The 16,225-nt window shown below is 40.8% G+C and overlaps 1 protein-coding gene across 1 annotated transcript; it reads left to right on the forward strand.

Moving 5' to 3' along the window:
• Positions 1 to 1,200: 1,200 nt before the first annotated feature.
• On the forward strand, positions 1,201 to 15,942 carry LOC115587178 (tyrosine-protein kinase CSK-like). The gene is made up of 13 exons (XM_030426840.1): positions 1,201 to 1,699; positions 7,606 to 7,701; positions 8,725 to 8,838; positions 8,971 to 9,083; positions 11,281 to 11,500; positions 13,693 to 13,786; positions 13,913 to 13,978; positions 14,321 to 14,420; positions 14,523 to 14,613; positions 14,695 to 14,768; positions 15,021 to 15,216; positions 15,332 to 15,418; positions 15,682 to 15,942. Exons 2-13 carry the CDS (start codon positions 7,687 to 7,689, stop codon positions 15,865 to 15,867), a joined length of 1,356 nt encoding a protein of 451 aa, XP_030282700.1. The 5' UTR covers positions 1,201 to 1,699; positions 7,606 to 7,686; the 3' UTR covers positions 15,868 to 15,942.
• Positions 15,943 to 16,225: the final 283 nt, after the last annotated feature.

Below are 16,225 nucleotides of genomic sequence, written 5' to 3' on the forward strand. Positions count from 1 at the left end.
TTTTTAAACGTTATCTGGCCCTACCCAAAAATGTAAAATCAGTCATTATCTACTCACCCTCATGCTCATGGAAAGTCGCATTGGTAGTTCACAACACATTTCTGGAGCTGCACAGCAAAGCTGTAAAAATTACATTTTTTTTGTTGTTTTAAAACAAGTCCCCATCTTCAGTTGTTGGAGAATGCTGCAGCGCTGTTTTGCCATGAAGCTCCAGAAATATCTTGTGTGACTACAAAACTTCACTTGAGCATGAGTACATAAAGGCTGAATGTCCATATTTGGGTGAACTTATCCTTTAACAAGATCACATTCACTTTGAAATGTGTCCAGAGAAGAGTCCACAGATCTTCTGGAGAAATGCATATTGTGCATATCGGAAGTCCAGAGGGTGTTGACTTGAATTAGAATCTGCAGATAATCATCTGAAATATGGTTTTATGGTTTCTCTACATATGAACTTATGTGCACTCAGGATGATTAAAGACACTTGCATCATATTTGTTTCCTCTCTGTGCACATTAACCTGCACAGTCTGCTGGTTCAGTGAGAGTCACTGTTGTGCACAAAGGTTTTGTTCTTTCTCCAACATTCCTCTGACCTGATGTGTTCAGTCTCATCTGTTGAGACAAGTCTGGCTTTGAACCGGCAGCCAGCGTTACTGAATGTGAACTAAAAAGATGACTTTTTGTGTGTCTCTGGCCGCCAGGGGGCTTTGGACCAACACTTTTGGCGGCTCTTCCTTGTTGTGGCCGTCATTTCACGTCATTTACAGAATACTATTTCCTGAAAGAGTAGGGTTATTTATCTGCGATGTGAGCAAGTGATTCGGCTTTTGATGAGAAAGGAATTAAACGCAGGTTTCTTAAGAATTCGTTTACATGAATCCACACTGGATGTTTAGTCCACTGAGATCAGTCTGCAGTTCATACTACTCGTGGGAGAGTTTGTCTTTTGGTGTCATGCAAAAACACAATGCAGTCCTCTTGTGTCATGTCTGCAGAAATTATAATAAAAAAGGAAAAGTTCATCATCACCCTTTTTTGTGGACTTATTTCTTAAAACATTCATGATCAAATTCCTTCTCCAGCTCGACTCAAATAGACCCCAGTGATCCATTTTTAGTTTATCATTAACGCGCATGTGCAGTGCAAAATCAAGGTGGGGCAAAAAAAATAAAAACTTCAACGTCTGACGGGGAAAAGCGGAGGAGGCAGTCTGAAGTACACTCAAACTTGAATCGCGTTTACTTCATCGCTGCAGTTTTGATCCAGTTGAGCTGTGACGTTTTGGGTGTTTTTTTTTTTTTTTAAACTCATTCTCCCTTTTTTTTCCCCCACTGAAGGGGCGTCAAGAGCAAAGTGAGAAGTTGGGCAGAAAGTTATTTTATTTTATCCTAAATTGAGACTGTTTTTTTCTCCAAATGATGTTGACAGGAGACGCACCAAGAACAATCGTGGCTGGTGTTGTTTAGTGAGTTACTTGTTGGACTGCTGTTGAAGTGTAGGTCACCTGAGACAGACTTCACTTCCTCATCGGGACTTGATGTGTTTTGCGCCCTCGACGTAAACTCTCGGTTGTTTATCTCGTAAATGGGAGTGTGTGTGCAGGCGCTCCGATGAGAACAGACGTCGGGCAGTAGAGGAATCACCTGTTATTGAGTCAAATCTGTCGGCTTTTTTTTTTCTTTGCCTGCAAACAGGTAAGACTTTTATTTTGAAATGGTGCTTGTAGATGTATTTGAGGTGTGAAATGTGTTTGAGTTACTGACAGCTGGAAGCATTGGGGTTTTAGAAACTGCATAATAACTTTGCGTTTATCTGTACTACTTTTTTTCATGCAGCTCAGGGTGTTTGACACTGAAATGTGAACAGACTGAATATGTGATATGTTTCATGACAGACCTCACATCCTCCTCTTTGAAACGTCTGCCACTTCCTTCTGGGGTGCTGCAGTTGCACCACGCAGTTCTGAACTGTCACTACATGGCAGATGATTCTATTCCATTGATAATGAGCACACAGCCAGTGGGGTGCTTGATTAGTTTGTCTGAAGCCGAATGCAGCGCACTTGCAGAAATGTGCCTATAGCTTTCTCTCATTTAGTCTGTCATTCTCATGGAGTGGAGATCTTGGAAAAAGTTATAACCAAACAGAAAACAAAAGTTCAGTGAGAGCAGTTATTTGTCAGAGAGAGGAACTGAGGAGCACATGGGTTTGTTTCAGGGTGATGCATACCCGCTTGAGGCAGGAATTCCCTCAAAGGTCAGCAACTTCTTCTGAAAAAGTCTGAAGCCAGTCTGGTGCTCGCACGGCCTCAACGCCTTTCTCACAGAGGATTCTTCTGTGAAAGTGTAACAAAACTGCAACGAAAAATTAAGCTGGTGAAAACCAGACGAAGACAGCTCTTGAAACCACAGCAAAGCAGATCTGCTACCCTGTAATGTGTCATGCATGGCTGCATGATCAGCAGCAGCAGCAGCATTGCACTGCAAGCTGTGCAGAGCATGAAACGGTCTGTCCACCGCACAACAAGGCAGCTTCACCCTGCATGGGGTTTTTCGATGAGTTTATAAAATATTTTATTATCCGCATGGCAGGGCCTTTATTATGTTGTTAAACTTTGGATAGGAGTCAAATACAAAGTTTGCTGTTATTTCTGGATGCCAAATTAAGGGGGACTTTCCCCTGACTAACAATCATTGATTTTCCTCTTCCTGTTACTCTGAAACAGCCTTGTTTGTGTGAGTTAAGGTTTGTTTATGAAAAAAAGGATACTGCTTCAGGTTTATATGATTGCTTTCATGCTTTGTGAGCCTCACAGGCAAAACTGACAGTCATTAAAGTGATACAATGACAGCTTGTGCTGCAGTGCCTATCACTAGAGTCGTACTTCCGCCCTTACATCCTACAGACAGGCGTTTCAGTGAGCTGTGCTGCTGCACCAGAGTCCAGCTGTTGTCCTTGAGGCAGAGGCTATTTCCTCCTCCGAGGCACCTCAAGAACATCTGCAGCCTGACAGACCCAGCTGGGTGAACTGCTGGCACTGAACTGTTTCGGTACATTTCTCACCTCTCGGTGTGTTGGTTTGTATTTTCTGCCAGATAAAAGCTCAGTGGACATGGACAGAATTCATTGTTCTCTTCTCTCTGCACTTGGCTGCTATCCCGCTGCTGTAATGGGGATGATAACAGGGCAGCAGCATCAAAGCAGCAGCAGAGCATCCTGAGGCTGGAGGGTCAGGATGAAGGGCAGTTTGCCCCAGCCCCATGCTGCACATAGAAGAGGCAGCTAAAAATAACACAGGCATGATGCTCAATGAGACGTTCTTACAACAGGATATCCAGTAGAGCAAGAGAAATCCATCAAGGGTATGTTCACCCAAAAATGAAAATTCTGTCATTATCTGCTCAGTCTCATGATGATGAAAAGTCAAGTGAAGTTTCGTCGTCCAGGAAACCTTTCTCTGGCTTCTCAGAGAAAAAATTTTAAGTATATTCCTAAACAACTAAAGTCGATTGGGACACCAACAAAAAAACAAACCTGAATAAGAAATGGCTCCATACACTGTAATCCAAATCTCCAGAAACCCTGAGATCCTGAATTGATTTACTTTAAACTAATTATCTACACCTTGGACGTGCAGTCAAGTTTGCGCACACACTTCATACGGGTGTGCACGAATGCTTTTAGCTCAGTGCAAACTGTATGGAGCCATTTGATTTCTTTATTTTGTTTCTTTTTGATATTTATTTTGTACGTTTTAAAACAAGCCCCCATCTAATTCAGTGTTTTAGGAGAATGCTATAACACTGTTTTGCTGCGAAGAACCAGAAGTCATCAGTGGACTATGAAACTTGACCTTGCCTTTCCATCTGCTTGGGGGTGACTAGCTGATGATAGAATTTTTATTTTGGTTCAACTTATTCTTTAAGACAAATTAGCCATGCGTTAATGTGAGAAAAATTGGATAAATCGCCTCTGTGACTGGTAGGTTATTACTTGTTAGATCGATCGTACTGATGCATGAATCTGCAAGCGTCATCCTTGATGTCACAGAGGGGCTCGTTGATCCGTGATCTGCGGGGTTGGACCTCTTCTAAAGGTCACAAGATAAAAACGAGTGAGATGGTGTGAGATGATTGCTGTAGAATGAAAGAAGAAAAAGCAAAAAGTAAAAACTTCTGGTGTGTAACATTTTGCAACCTTATCTTTAATCTTTGCTGGGAAAATGTCTCTTTGATTGAACGACTCTTAGACATGTGACTGACGTGACGGGCCCCGAGCAGATGCTGGTTCCTGTAAAGGAGTGTAATTGTTAATCTCTAACAATTTATCTTATCAATAATCTTTTCATTATCCAACTAGTAACTTCAGCTGTCAAAATGAATGTAATTGAGTAAAAGTATAATAATTCCCTCTTAACTGTAGTGGAATAGTAGCATTAAATAGGAAATACTGTAATGTAATACAAGTAGTAGAGCCTGATGAATACTCCAATCATTTTTACCAAAATATCTGTGGTTGGCCAATATCAACTAATAATATCAACCCACAGATATATTGGTGTTTGATGCCGACCTCCAGCCTTTCTCACTGGCCTCTTGTATCACAGCAGCTTTTGCAGCACCTTGCAAGTTCAGCATTTTCACCTCAGGTTTTGTCTTCCGAGAGACGAAGGGAGTGGCGGATTCAAAGAAGGCCAAAGAAGATATGTCTACATTCCTGTCCTGTCTTGCTGCGTGCAGTCAGGCTAGGGCTGATTTGTACAGGCTAGACTGTGACTGACTTGCATAAGATGAGAGTTAAACGTTGATTAACCGGTTTGGTTTGAACAATAGGATTGTTATGGACCCTAAGAATATGCAAACTTGGACTGTAAACGCCATATGTGTTCTGCTCTGAAAAGATGTGTCACCTCTCACTCGTTTTTATTTAGTACTTGTGCAGGTTTGTGCCCTTTCATGGCAGCATTCAGATTCAATTTGTCACTGAGTTTGCTGGTTTCCTGTTGCTTTTAGTACATTATGTCATGCATTGCTTGTTTTGTCACGGACAACATCTCTAAATCTGATATGTAAATTCACTGATTTAGTTGCTCTGTCATGGCATTCTTTGGTGTGTGTAAGGGTTTTTTGGTCTATATTGAAATTCTCATGATAATAACAGAGCAGTGGACGCATGTTGATTGTAACTGCAGAATCAGATATGAAGTCATATCTCCAGACTTGCAGAAATGAAGCATTGCTTCCCCTTAAAGCTACTCACCGGACGGACTGATGATGATGGACCTCTCAATGAGACAGGGGTCAGTCGAAACTTGACCGACTCACAATGACAGCCTTGTCCCCTTCTTGAAATGAGCGAGCTGTGGTTCCATGTAGAGCTCTCTGGAAATGGCAATGTGACACCATGACAGACTGACTTCTGTCCCATTCACTCGGCTGCTGGTGGCCTGCTGCTGAGATGCATTCACTGTCCCAAAAGAGAGGAATTATTAAGTGCTGTTGTGTGTCAGCCTTGGCTCCGTTGATCCATTCCTCACTTGGTGAGATCACTTTGCTCATTCACCGAGAACTTTGCCCAGACATATTATGTTGCAATCGACATATATAGCTTTGCTGTTCAGAGCATTATGTGCACAGCTTCCTTCTTCAAGTTATAACTTATACTGAGGTTTTGTCTGAAGATTGGATTTCTCCCCTCCATTAGATGTGGGTTTTAAGGGATGACCGCATCGGTTAGCCCAACACTTGACTGTCATGACATTTTGTACCGACGTTCATGGTCCACAAAGGATCAATCACACTGACTTTGATGATCCCCTGAACTACTTGTAATGCCAACAGCCAGTTGATATTAATGAGGGGGTGGCTGTGACTCAGGAGTAGAGCCAGCTTCTTGTTATTGGAAGGTCGCTGGTTTGATTCCCCTGGTCTGCATATTTAACATCAAACTGCTGCTAACTGATGCTAACTGCTGCTAACTGTAGCTGCCATTTGGTAGTTAGCTCAGATAGCCACACAGCTAGCAGTCCGGAGAACTGGGGGAAAAAATGATAAAATTAAAATCTTGATACAAGAGTTTCCATTTTACATAGTCATGACTCATTTTGCAATCATGATGTGTGTCATGTTATCACAATATGATTTTCTTTTACCGTATCGTGCAGCCTCGCTTACAGTCATGTTAAAACTTACAGTTACAGTCACGTTAAACCTGTGATGAAGGGTCACCTGGACAAATTAGTTCGGTCTTCTTCACAATGAGAATTACAGCCTCACAGAGCTGCTCGCCTGTAGACTCGCTTCCTGTTATGGCCTTCCGCACAGTGTGATATCTCAAAGTGATAGAAAAGATGGGCTAGGATGAGACGAGGCAAAACTGGCGTATCACCTCCGGGTCGACAGGCGTGGGAAATGCGATGAGATTGTTTCGTCTCTCGATACAGAAAGACAGCTGCAGCACTCCATTGGGGACGACATCGGCCACATCCTCATCGTACTGACGATGACAGTCCTCTCTGGGACTCGACAGTTTTTAGTCTCACTCTTGATTTCAGTGAAAGGACTGGCTTTATATTTAAATACGTGACACAGAGGACATGTCAGAATGTGTTTTAAAGGAAGTAACATATTATTAAAAGTAAAGAGTGATATCCGCAGAGAATGTGTTGTATTTTTCTTGTTTCTGGAAACGCCACTCTAATGCAGGAGTAACAAAATCTGGGCTCTCCTACAGGAAGTGGATGTCATAGTAATGGACATGTCGGAGGATGTGACCTAATGTAAAGTGACAGATCTATCTGAGCCAGGATTTTCCCTGAGCTTTGACCATTGAGCCCTGGGCTTCTCCATGGGAACTGATACAGGAAGACAGGAAGTGGGGTTTTGTGGGGGAGGAGAGACATGAGTTAATCCACAGGCCATCATTTCACTATAACACCTCTGCTGTAATTTGTTGTGCATTTATGATGGAAAAAACTGCGCCGGGTGACTCAGGCCTAAGGTTTCTTTCACAGTGGCTGTTTTATTGACGTAAAGAAATGCCGGGCTGGATGAGTCGCTCAGGCCTGGTCAGGTCTCACCACAAGTTTGCATTCCAGCACTGAAGAGAGTTATCTTGATTCCTACAAGACCTAGTCATTGAGGCTTAGCTGGAGAGTGTGTCTATTTTTGGTCAGGTTACCATATAGAAAATAAAGAACAAAGTCGATCAAGTTTTAGGCTTTTTATTCACCAGATAAGAAGTAAATGTCATGGTGTGTTTCTAAGTTTTTTAAACTGTGTTATTGTTCCATCAGTACACTGAAACTGTCTTTTATGCACATGCTGTTTTCCTGCGTCATGGAAACATTCTGCCCCAGTTGTGAAAGTGTGATTTAAAAAAAGAAGACTTGTGAGTTCTGCTTTCTGTATCAGCGAGTTATTTTTACCAACACTGTCTGATCAGACACCGCTGCAGAGCCTTCTGACTTGTTCACTGCGAATTAGCAAGCCCCCACTGCAAAAGCCACAAATTAACCGTGTTCCTGCGAAAGCTTGTGGTGAAGTGAATTCTCTGTGAAGCAGGGGCGTAAATACTGATCATATTCTGTTTCTCTTTATAGGTACTGTTGATGTGTGTGGTTACCAGCTCTAATGATAGCAGCTAGAAGGCATCTCCTGTGAGAGGATTGAACCGCCTCAACATGACAGAGGTCAAGGTGAGTTAGGCCTCTGGAGTACAAAAACCCAGTCGGCAATATATGTTGGCATTGTATGTTTCTGCAAACCATGGATAATTTAAAACGATACACATTTCTTTACATTTAAATATTTACTTGTATATTTTGACAACGTGATTGATGTCCTGTTATGTTTAAGCACAAAGAACACCTTTTTAGGGGTTAGGAAAAGATCATGTTATTGACTTAAATACCTGTTTTTGTCACCACAAACACAGTTGGAAAATGTCCTGACATCTTGATAAAAATATGTATTGGCAGAAAATAGAATGGGAACTGTATTGTAACTGCTTTGGACTGGGCAAATCCTAATTTATCAAGTATTAACCACCCTGTGCTAGCTCAGAGTTTCAGATATACACATGCTGGGGTTTCATTCCCTTAGCATAGCCAGACATCCAGACAGAGATGATATTCTGCGAATCAATGACACTAGTCATTGACAATGACAATGGTCAGAGTTATATAATAAGCTATGCCGTCATTTGTGTCAGGAAGACTGATTGTCATCTGTACCTGTAACAGAAGGGGACTCCCCAAAAATGTGGCATAATGCCCGGGTGAGGCCTTTTGTCATGCGTCAGTGTTGTGTGCCTGATGCGCCCTGTCGTCACCTGCATTGTCTCGTCTCTACCAACTTTGAACAGAGATGATTTTTTATTTTTGTGTGAAACCATTAATGTATTATTTCAGTCCAAACTTAATCTTTTCCTAATTCTAACAAAGTTATTTTGTTGCCTAAACCTAACAAAGTAGTTTTTGATGTCTAAACCTAAAAAAATAGTTTGGTTGTCTAAACCTAACAATGTAGTTTTGTTGTTTAAACCGAACCTAACTCAATAGAAAATGAATGTAATAAATGGTTTGCAGGAACTTCATTCTGTTGATTGGTCTGTCTACAGTGGTGTATGTCAAAATTCAGACAGACATCGAGACATGGTCTGATGAGTAATTGTTTAAAAATGTGTTTAATAATTAGTTGATCTGTCCATGTTCCTGTAGACTCCATGGCCACAGGGCACAGAGTGTGTGGCCAGGTACAACTTCAAGGGCACATCAGAACAGGACCTGCCCTTTAACAAAGGAGATGTGTTGACTATTATCGTAGTCACAAAGGTAATGTTTTCAAAGGCTGCTATTCTGACTTATCTTCCTACAAAGTTATGCTTTTGATATGTACATTTTGACAATGACACTTACTGTCTGTAGGTATGAAAGAGATCAATTTCTGACATTTTGTGTGTTCAGGATCCAAACTGGTACAAAGCTAAAAATGCTGCAGGTTGCGAGGGAACAATTCCAGCCAACTACGTTCAGAAAAGGGAAGGTGTTAAAACTGAAGGCAAGCTGAGTCTAATGCCGTGAGTACAAAGATTATCATCGTGTTTTTTTTTTTACATCCAATGCCGGATGTATTCTTTCACTTTCAAAGTAACCAGTTTTGGGTTTTCTGTATCTGGTGACCAAATCTCAAAGGTTTCCATGACAACAGCTTTGTGCGTTGTCTGCAGCGATGGCTAAAATAGCTCGGCTTTGCCCTCTTGCTATGGCTTTGTGGCTGCTGTGGGCAGATGGCCTATTTGTCGATGCAGTGATGCTGTAGTTATGTGAATGGAGACCACAGCTGGGTCAGGTTCTGTTGTAATTGCAGTGCACTTGTGTCGGTTTCCAGCTCTGCACTGTTTCCTGTTGTTTCTTTTGTATCTCACACTGAAGTAATCTCAAAAATATCCCCATTTGTCCACATGAGCTTTCCGTGTGCATGCTTGTGCACGTGTGTGAATGTCTGATGGCTTATTATAGAACAGCTGATCACCAAATTGTTTCGAATGACTTCAAGAAAACAGACCTACCTTTAAAACGTGATCCGACTGAATATAGCCATCAGAGAGATGTAACAGCCCTACTTCAGCTAACCTTAGCCTAAACTACACAGTACTGACCCTAAATCAGGGGAACAAGGTTTGAGTGTAGGCGGCATTATGTGTATAAAATTTGATAGAAAGGGAAACTGCTTCTCAGTGCATCACTGTTGTCTCAGCTTTCCAACAAGGTCGTATGTGTGATATTTAAATGCAACTTTCTCATGGAGCCAGACGCAAATGACCTTACTGTACAGTCTGTGACCGTCTTTATGCAAATCCCTGTAATCTCCAGAACAGTATTTGTTTAATTTGCATTAAAGGCCCTTTGAAGGTTAATAATAACGTTATGAAGGGTTTTAAATAATACAAGGGGAACATTTCTCAAAGGCTAATGGAAAGTAGACAGCAACGCTGGTCCAAAACGAATCCCAGCAGCATTTCCCTATTAACCTGCTTTGACACTGATGTTGGTCTGATTTATTGCTCTTATAGCAGTTAGAGGGTTACTTTCAAATGTCAACCGAGGATATACTTTGTGAAAATCAAGGCAAGGCTAACTGTATCAAAGTCTTTTGATAAACCATTTGATATAAAGGTACAGTGTGTCTAAATTGTTAATTAAATCTAGATGGTGTAACAATGAGAATTAAATCAGACAGATGCGGAGGACGTAAAATAATATCTTCAGCTGATTATTGACTTTTGATTCCAGGATTTTTGACTAACAGGACAACCTGTTCAAAACAAACAAAAAATAGTCTCCTGCAAACTGTCAACAATCATGGTGAATTTATTCAACAGTTATTCAGTCGGGTTACATGTATCTGGCATTTTATACAACGATGACAGCGTCCATTAGCCTGTGCATATTTACGTAGATACACAGAACAATCAGCTCAGATCCTAACACGATGTAAAAGAAAACCTAAAAGCAAACACATATCACTAAGCTGAAATCTCCTCAACTTACCCAATTTAAAAGCAATTATGCGATTGTGTGAAATAGGAAAAAGTACAAAAAAAGAAATGGGATGAAAAAGTATTAAGTCCACAGAATAGCGGTTAGTAATCATTGCACAGCTATAGAGTGAACAGAGAACATCATAAGTTTTATCAAAAGTGCAAATCAGTAATGTATTACACCTAAACCCACAAAGACTGTGCAGAAAACACGAACATGAAGATGAACATTAATTTGCAAAGTAAAGGAAGTACGAAAAATAGAAAAGGCAGGCAGATGTTGAGATCATCGCTGTCTCCTCCTCCTCAAGATGTATTAGAAGTGTTTTTGTGATAACAGCTCTAATGACATATAAAGTACTTTTTAAACAACAAAAGTTACAAAGTGTGTTATGGTGTGAAAACAGAAAAGTGTCAACGAGCGAAATATGAAGACCAAAAATTAAACCAATTGAGAGACGGGGACTCTCAGTTGCAAGTTTATCAGGTAGAACTGGCTCAAACAAACACCATATGTCTAAGACAACAATCCTGATGTAAATTCTACCTTCGATTTTCAGCTGAACAGTTTTAAAAAAAAGTGTTGACCCAACTAAAAGGAACGTGTTGTTCAACTGTACTGCATTATACAGAGTGGTGTTTTTAATATTGTGATCCCGCCACAAAAACGGTGGGTTTCATTGTGGTCATTCATTAGATTCACACTGGTAACTCTCTGGTTTGTCCCTCCCAGATGGTTTCATGGGAAGATAACGCGGGACCAAGCAGAGCAGCTGCTTCACCCTCCTGAAACCGGCCTGTACTTGGTGCGAGAGAGCACCAACTTCCCCGGTGACTACACCCTGTGTGTGAGCTGTGATGGCAAGGTGGAGCACTACCGTATCATCTACCACAACGGCAAGCTCACAATTGATGATGAGATGTACTTTGAAAACCTCATGCAGCTGGTTGAGGTGAGACATAAAATTAGAGTTTGTTTTTTTATAAATAAAAGGGGGAGTTTCTGGTGTTACCTCTGCTGCTATATAGGGCTTTCTTCTACTGTATGCATGTTGTATTTTCCTGTTTTAGAGTCCCCGCGTCTCTGCTCGACCACATAGACCACATACAGTTCCTGGAACAAATAATGAACAGGAAGTGTCAAAGAGGAACAGTGAACACTATGCAGAGGTTCAGATTCTTACCTTAAAAAAAGGGCTTTTTACTCTTAAAATGGCAAATTTTCCGGTGTTACATGATTATTATGAACAGAAGCATACTTTGTACACTACACAGTAAAAAAGAGGAATGTGAGTGAGTTCAGTATGAACTATTTAAGGTAAAACTCAGTCGTCCTTCATATTTATTGCTAACTTGACTTGACAGCCCTCTATTGGTCCTTCTGAAGCACTGCTTACCAAGTTTCACAGCTACTAAACTGAAACTTTTTTATTTTTTTGTCAGATCTATTTTAATGTGGGCGGCTGTTATTGTTCAGACAGTTGGTACAGCTGGATTTTTAAGTCTTCCATAAAATAATGAACAGATGATGGAACAATTTAGAGCCACTAGTCAACATGGTGAAAAGCTGGTGCACAAGCTGAGAAAAACAACAGAAAATCGAAAGAAGAGAGGAAAATAAAGGGTTGTCCAACAGCCCTACCCATTAACCAGACCAGGGACTGGCCTTTGGAAGTGCTAGGAGAACTCCCAGTAGCGAGCAATGTGAGATCAGGGTTAAAAATGATACTTAAAAATGTGTAAATCAAAGATGGGCAGCACAGGAAGGAGAGAGAATGTAAAAAGAGAAGAGATGTAACTGAGAGGGAGCGCATTTAAAGGACAAAAGCCTTGAAGGAAACTGATGCAAAATTACAGATACCGTCAAAAGCAAGTGACGTGGTTGGTCTTTGAAAAAACACAGAGACAAACAAGCAGATCAGCACATCACAAAGCTCTTTTTTCGGGTTGATTATATGTTTGAAAAACGTGTCTAATTTTGAAATGTAGGAAAGCCCATTCATGGAAATAATCTGGAAAATAAAGACCTGTCTGCTGTTCAGTTACTCAGAGATACCAGAGATTCATGATGATAAACAAAATTCCAGTCAGAGCTCCGAGGAACACTCTGCACAAAAATGACAATATTTACTCCTGCTCTGTCAGGGTAGGAAGTGCACTTTACCGACTCTTGAAACTGGAGATACTCGGCTGTTTGACTATTTTGGATGTTTTTTCTAACTAAGAGTTGAAAATATGTGATTGGTATAAACAGTAAACAGAACAAATATTTCAACTTAACACTTATAGTGGGAGTTGTCTATTGAAAATGGACTGAATGAATGTGGAGATTGACCCGGACTGATGTTAGATTCCCGACCTATATTATAATCCCGGTCCAGCTCGGCCATCAGCCACTCTAGACAAACCTTATTCATCCGGTGGAGTGTACATGTGCTCTAGTACAATTGTCTTTGAAGGCTACAAACAACATCTGGGGATCCTTTAGAGTTCCAATGTGGTGGATTCAGTGATACCTAGCAGTTTGGTCTGTCTGTTCTGGGCTACTGTAGCAACATGACATTGCAACCTAACAGACTCTGATTGAAACTCTTTGTAAATATAAAAGATGAATGATTCTTACTTTCAGGTGATTATACATTATATATATTATATATGAATATTATATTCCATATCTGCCCCCAAATCTCCTAAAATCCTGCACGCTGGACGTTTGAATTAAATTCAAACCTTTATTTAAGCCCCCCCCCCCCCAAAAAAAAACCCAAAACACTGAGGATTCCCTTATTTGCGATGATAAAAATGTGCAGCATTAAAACATTTGAAAAGAACAATATGAAAACAAATTAAAAGCGGATTTGAATGTTCTATAATAACTCCATGTGTTAATTGATGCACAAAAACTAAGACCAGATTTTCCTTGTCATAATAAACCTGCAGGATTTAAAGCATAAGACGGTTAGACGAGTGAGTTCGATAGTGTCCTGTGGTCTAGTTCAGTCTATGTGGATGTTAAATAGGATGGTAAACATCCAAAAAGGGATTTTTATATGAAAAGATCAAACAACCTTTTTATGCAGAATACAATGGTGGTGTAATGCTGGTGTTTTCATATTTTTTTAAATCACATTTACGTTGTTTGTAGCACTACACCAAAGATGCAGACGGCCTGTGCACCAAACTAATAAAGCCAAAGCTGGAGGAGGGGACGGTGGCTGCTCAGGATGAGTTTTCCAGGAGTAAGTCTCAGTTTGTCACTTCTTCGCAATCAATTCATATACATCACTGTCTTCTATTTATGAATGAGAGGTGTCGGGCCTGTTGTGTTTCAGCTACGTGATGTTTCCTCTTTAAATGTCCAACAGGTGGCTGGTCGATGAACAGAAGGGACCTCAAGCTGCAGCAGGTTATTGGAAAAGGAGAGTTTGGAGGCAAGTGGCTTCAGGTTGACATATATGACCTGGCTAATTTTATTTTATTGCATACCCGAGGCAGAGATGAGCATAACTGTTTTGACGTACTGTTATAAATGAAGGTTTGTGTTGTTTTCGTATCAGGAAGCAGAGTAGATAAAGGTAGATACTGTTAATTTTGAGTAAACAGAACCTTAACAGGGCTGGCTGTTATTCACCCTCAAACAGAGTAACCATTAATGTGTTTTTCCTGACAATTCCATGTCTATTTTTGGTCAGCTCATAAAAAAAAAAAAAAGCGTCTTCACTGATCATTAAACAGATCATTAAACAGTTCATTATTGTGTGTGATCATTCCAGATGTCATGGTGGGCGACTACAGAGGGACTAAAGTGGCCGTGAAGTGCATAAAAAATGACGCCACCGCACAGGCCTTTATTGCAGAGGCTTCGGTCATGACGTAAGGAAATATTACATGTCTGTGTTCTTTCAGAAACGTGAATAAACAAGTTAACTTGTAAACCAAACGGCATGCCTGTGTGTGTGTCCTCGCCTTCCTCAGGCAACTACGGCACGATAACCTGGTGCAGCTGCTGGGGGTGATCGTAGAGGAGAACGGGAGTCTGTTTATAGTTACTGAGTACATGGCCAAGGTAGGAGGCACACCGTCTGATCATTTGTCAACCTCCGGAGCACTGGAAGAAAGATGTGACATGTTTGTTTGTTTCTTTCAGGGATGTTTGGTTGACTATTTACGTTCCAGAGGTCGGACAGTACTCGGTGGAGACGCTCTCCTTAACTTTACACTGTGCGTATGATTGTGATTGTCTAAAATATCTACATTTACGCTGTATAAAAGGTAAACCGTAGCTTGTGTGCCAGGTCTAACACACTGTGGATGAGAAAAACTGACTCGAAATGAAGCCATGTTATTTGTAAGAAAACATCTGAGTCTCCCCTTTAAGATTGTCCATTTCTTGTTGGGAAATATGCCCTGAGACTGAGACATTAGAGTAAACTGTCCCTCACGTTTTAACTTTCTGTCCTTGTACGTTCACAGAGACGTCTGTGAAGCCATGGAGTACCTGGAAGTCAATAACTTTGTCCACCGAGACTTGGCAGCCCGCAATGTACTTGTGTCAGACGACAACATAGCCAAAGTGAGTGACTTCGGTCTGACCAAGGAGGCCTCCTCCACTCAGGATACTGCTAAGCTGCCTGTGAAGTGGACATCACCAGAGGCCCTCAGGGAGAAGGTACGCTGTTGTTTACAAGGAACTTAACCATGTTGAGGAGTTTACTTCACCTCTTGATTTAATTGAAACTGACTGATTAAAGCTCTTACATGCATGTTTTTCTAATAATCCATAGAAATTTTCAACCAAATCAGACGTTTGGAGCTACGGGATTTTGCTTTGGGAGATTTACTCTTTCGGCCGAGTGCCTTACCCGAGAATTGTAAGTACAAATATAAACAACGTATAAGGTTCTCTTTCTGAAGACAGAGCTTAATCTGCAATGAATTGACAGTACACTGTTGACTGTTGCAGCAGTCAAATAATTTAAAAGCAGATCTTTTTTTTAATGAAGAGCAATTGCTATGTATACAGGGTAATTTACCATGCACATTTCTTGCATCAAAATGTCCTTCATGTAGTAATAACCCAGAACAAAATAAGTAATGTTTTTTGCCCAACAACTTTGTCTTTTCGTTTCCGTAGCCATTAAAAGATGTTGTGCCACGGGTGGAGAAGGGATACAAGATGGACTGTCCAGACGGCTGTCCTGAAGTGGTGTATAACATCATGAAACAGTGCTGGAACCTGGATCCTGCTGCTCGACCAAGCTTTCAGATGTTGAAGGAGTGGCTACAACACATCAGCCAAGGGATGGGGAAAAAACAATGAGAGATCTGACAGAGAAGTGACTTTTCAACACCTTCATTTTGACCACTTGGACCATAACATGGGATGAAAAAAAAAGAAAGATTCCAATCTGTATTATTTGGCAGATGATGAAGTTTGTTTTCACAAAGTTTATATTTAGAGTTTATATTTAGAGCATCCCTCACCTCAAGTTGTTCAGACTGCAGTGACTCTTAAAGTGAAACTCTCGCCAAAAAGCAACCAAGGCTTTACTTGTAATTGAATATGAGTCAAACCTTCGTGTAAATGCACAATTACGACGAAAGAGGCACTTTTAAGATTTACCGTAGTTTTATTTTCGGGCAAGCTAATTTTCAATCGAGCGCATGGGGCACTGACA

The sequence above is a fragment of the Sparus aurata genome, chromosome 8 (genome assembly GCF_900880675.1).
Source record: "Sparus aurata chromosome 8, fSpaAur1.1, whole genome shotgun sequence".
Classification (NCBI taxonomy): domain Eukaryota; kingdom Metazoa; phylum Chordata; class Actinopteri; order Spariformes; family Sparidae; genus Sparus; species Sparus aurata.

Excerpts from the sequence above, each read along its gene's own strand:
- LOC115587178 (XM_030426840.1), top strand. Across the intron at positions 9,084-11,280 it reads GGCAAGCTGAGTCTAATGCC|ATGGTTTCATGGGAAGATAA; the intron begins GTGAGTACAAAG and ends TGTCCCTCCCAG. Across the intron at positions 13,979-14,320 it reads TGGAAAAGGAGAGTTTGGAG|ATGTCATGGTGGGCGACTAC; the intron begins GCAAGTGGCTTC and ends TGATCATTCCAG.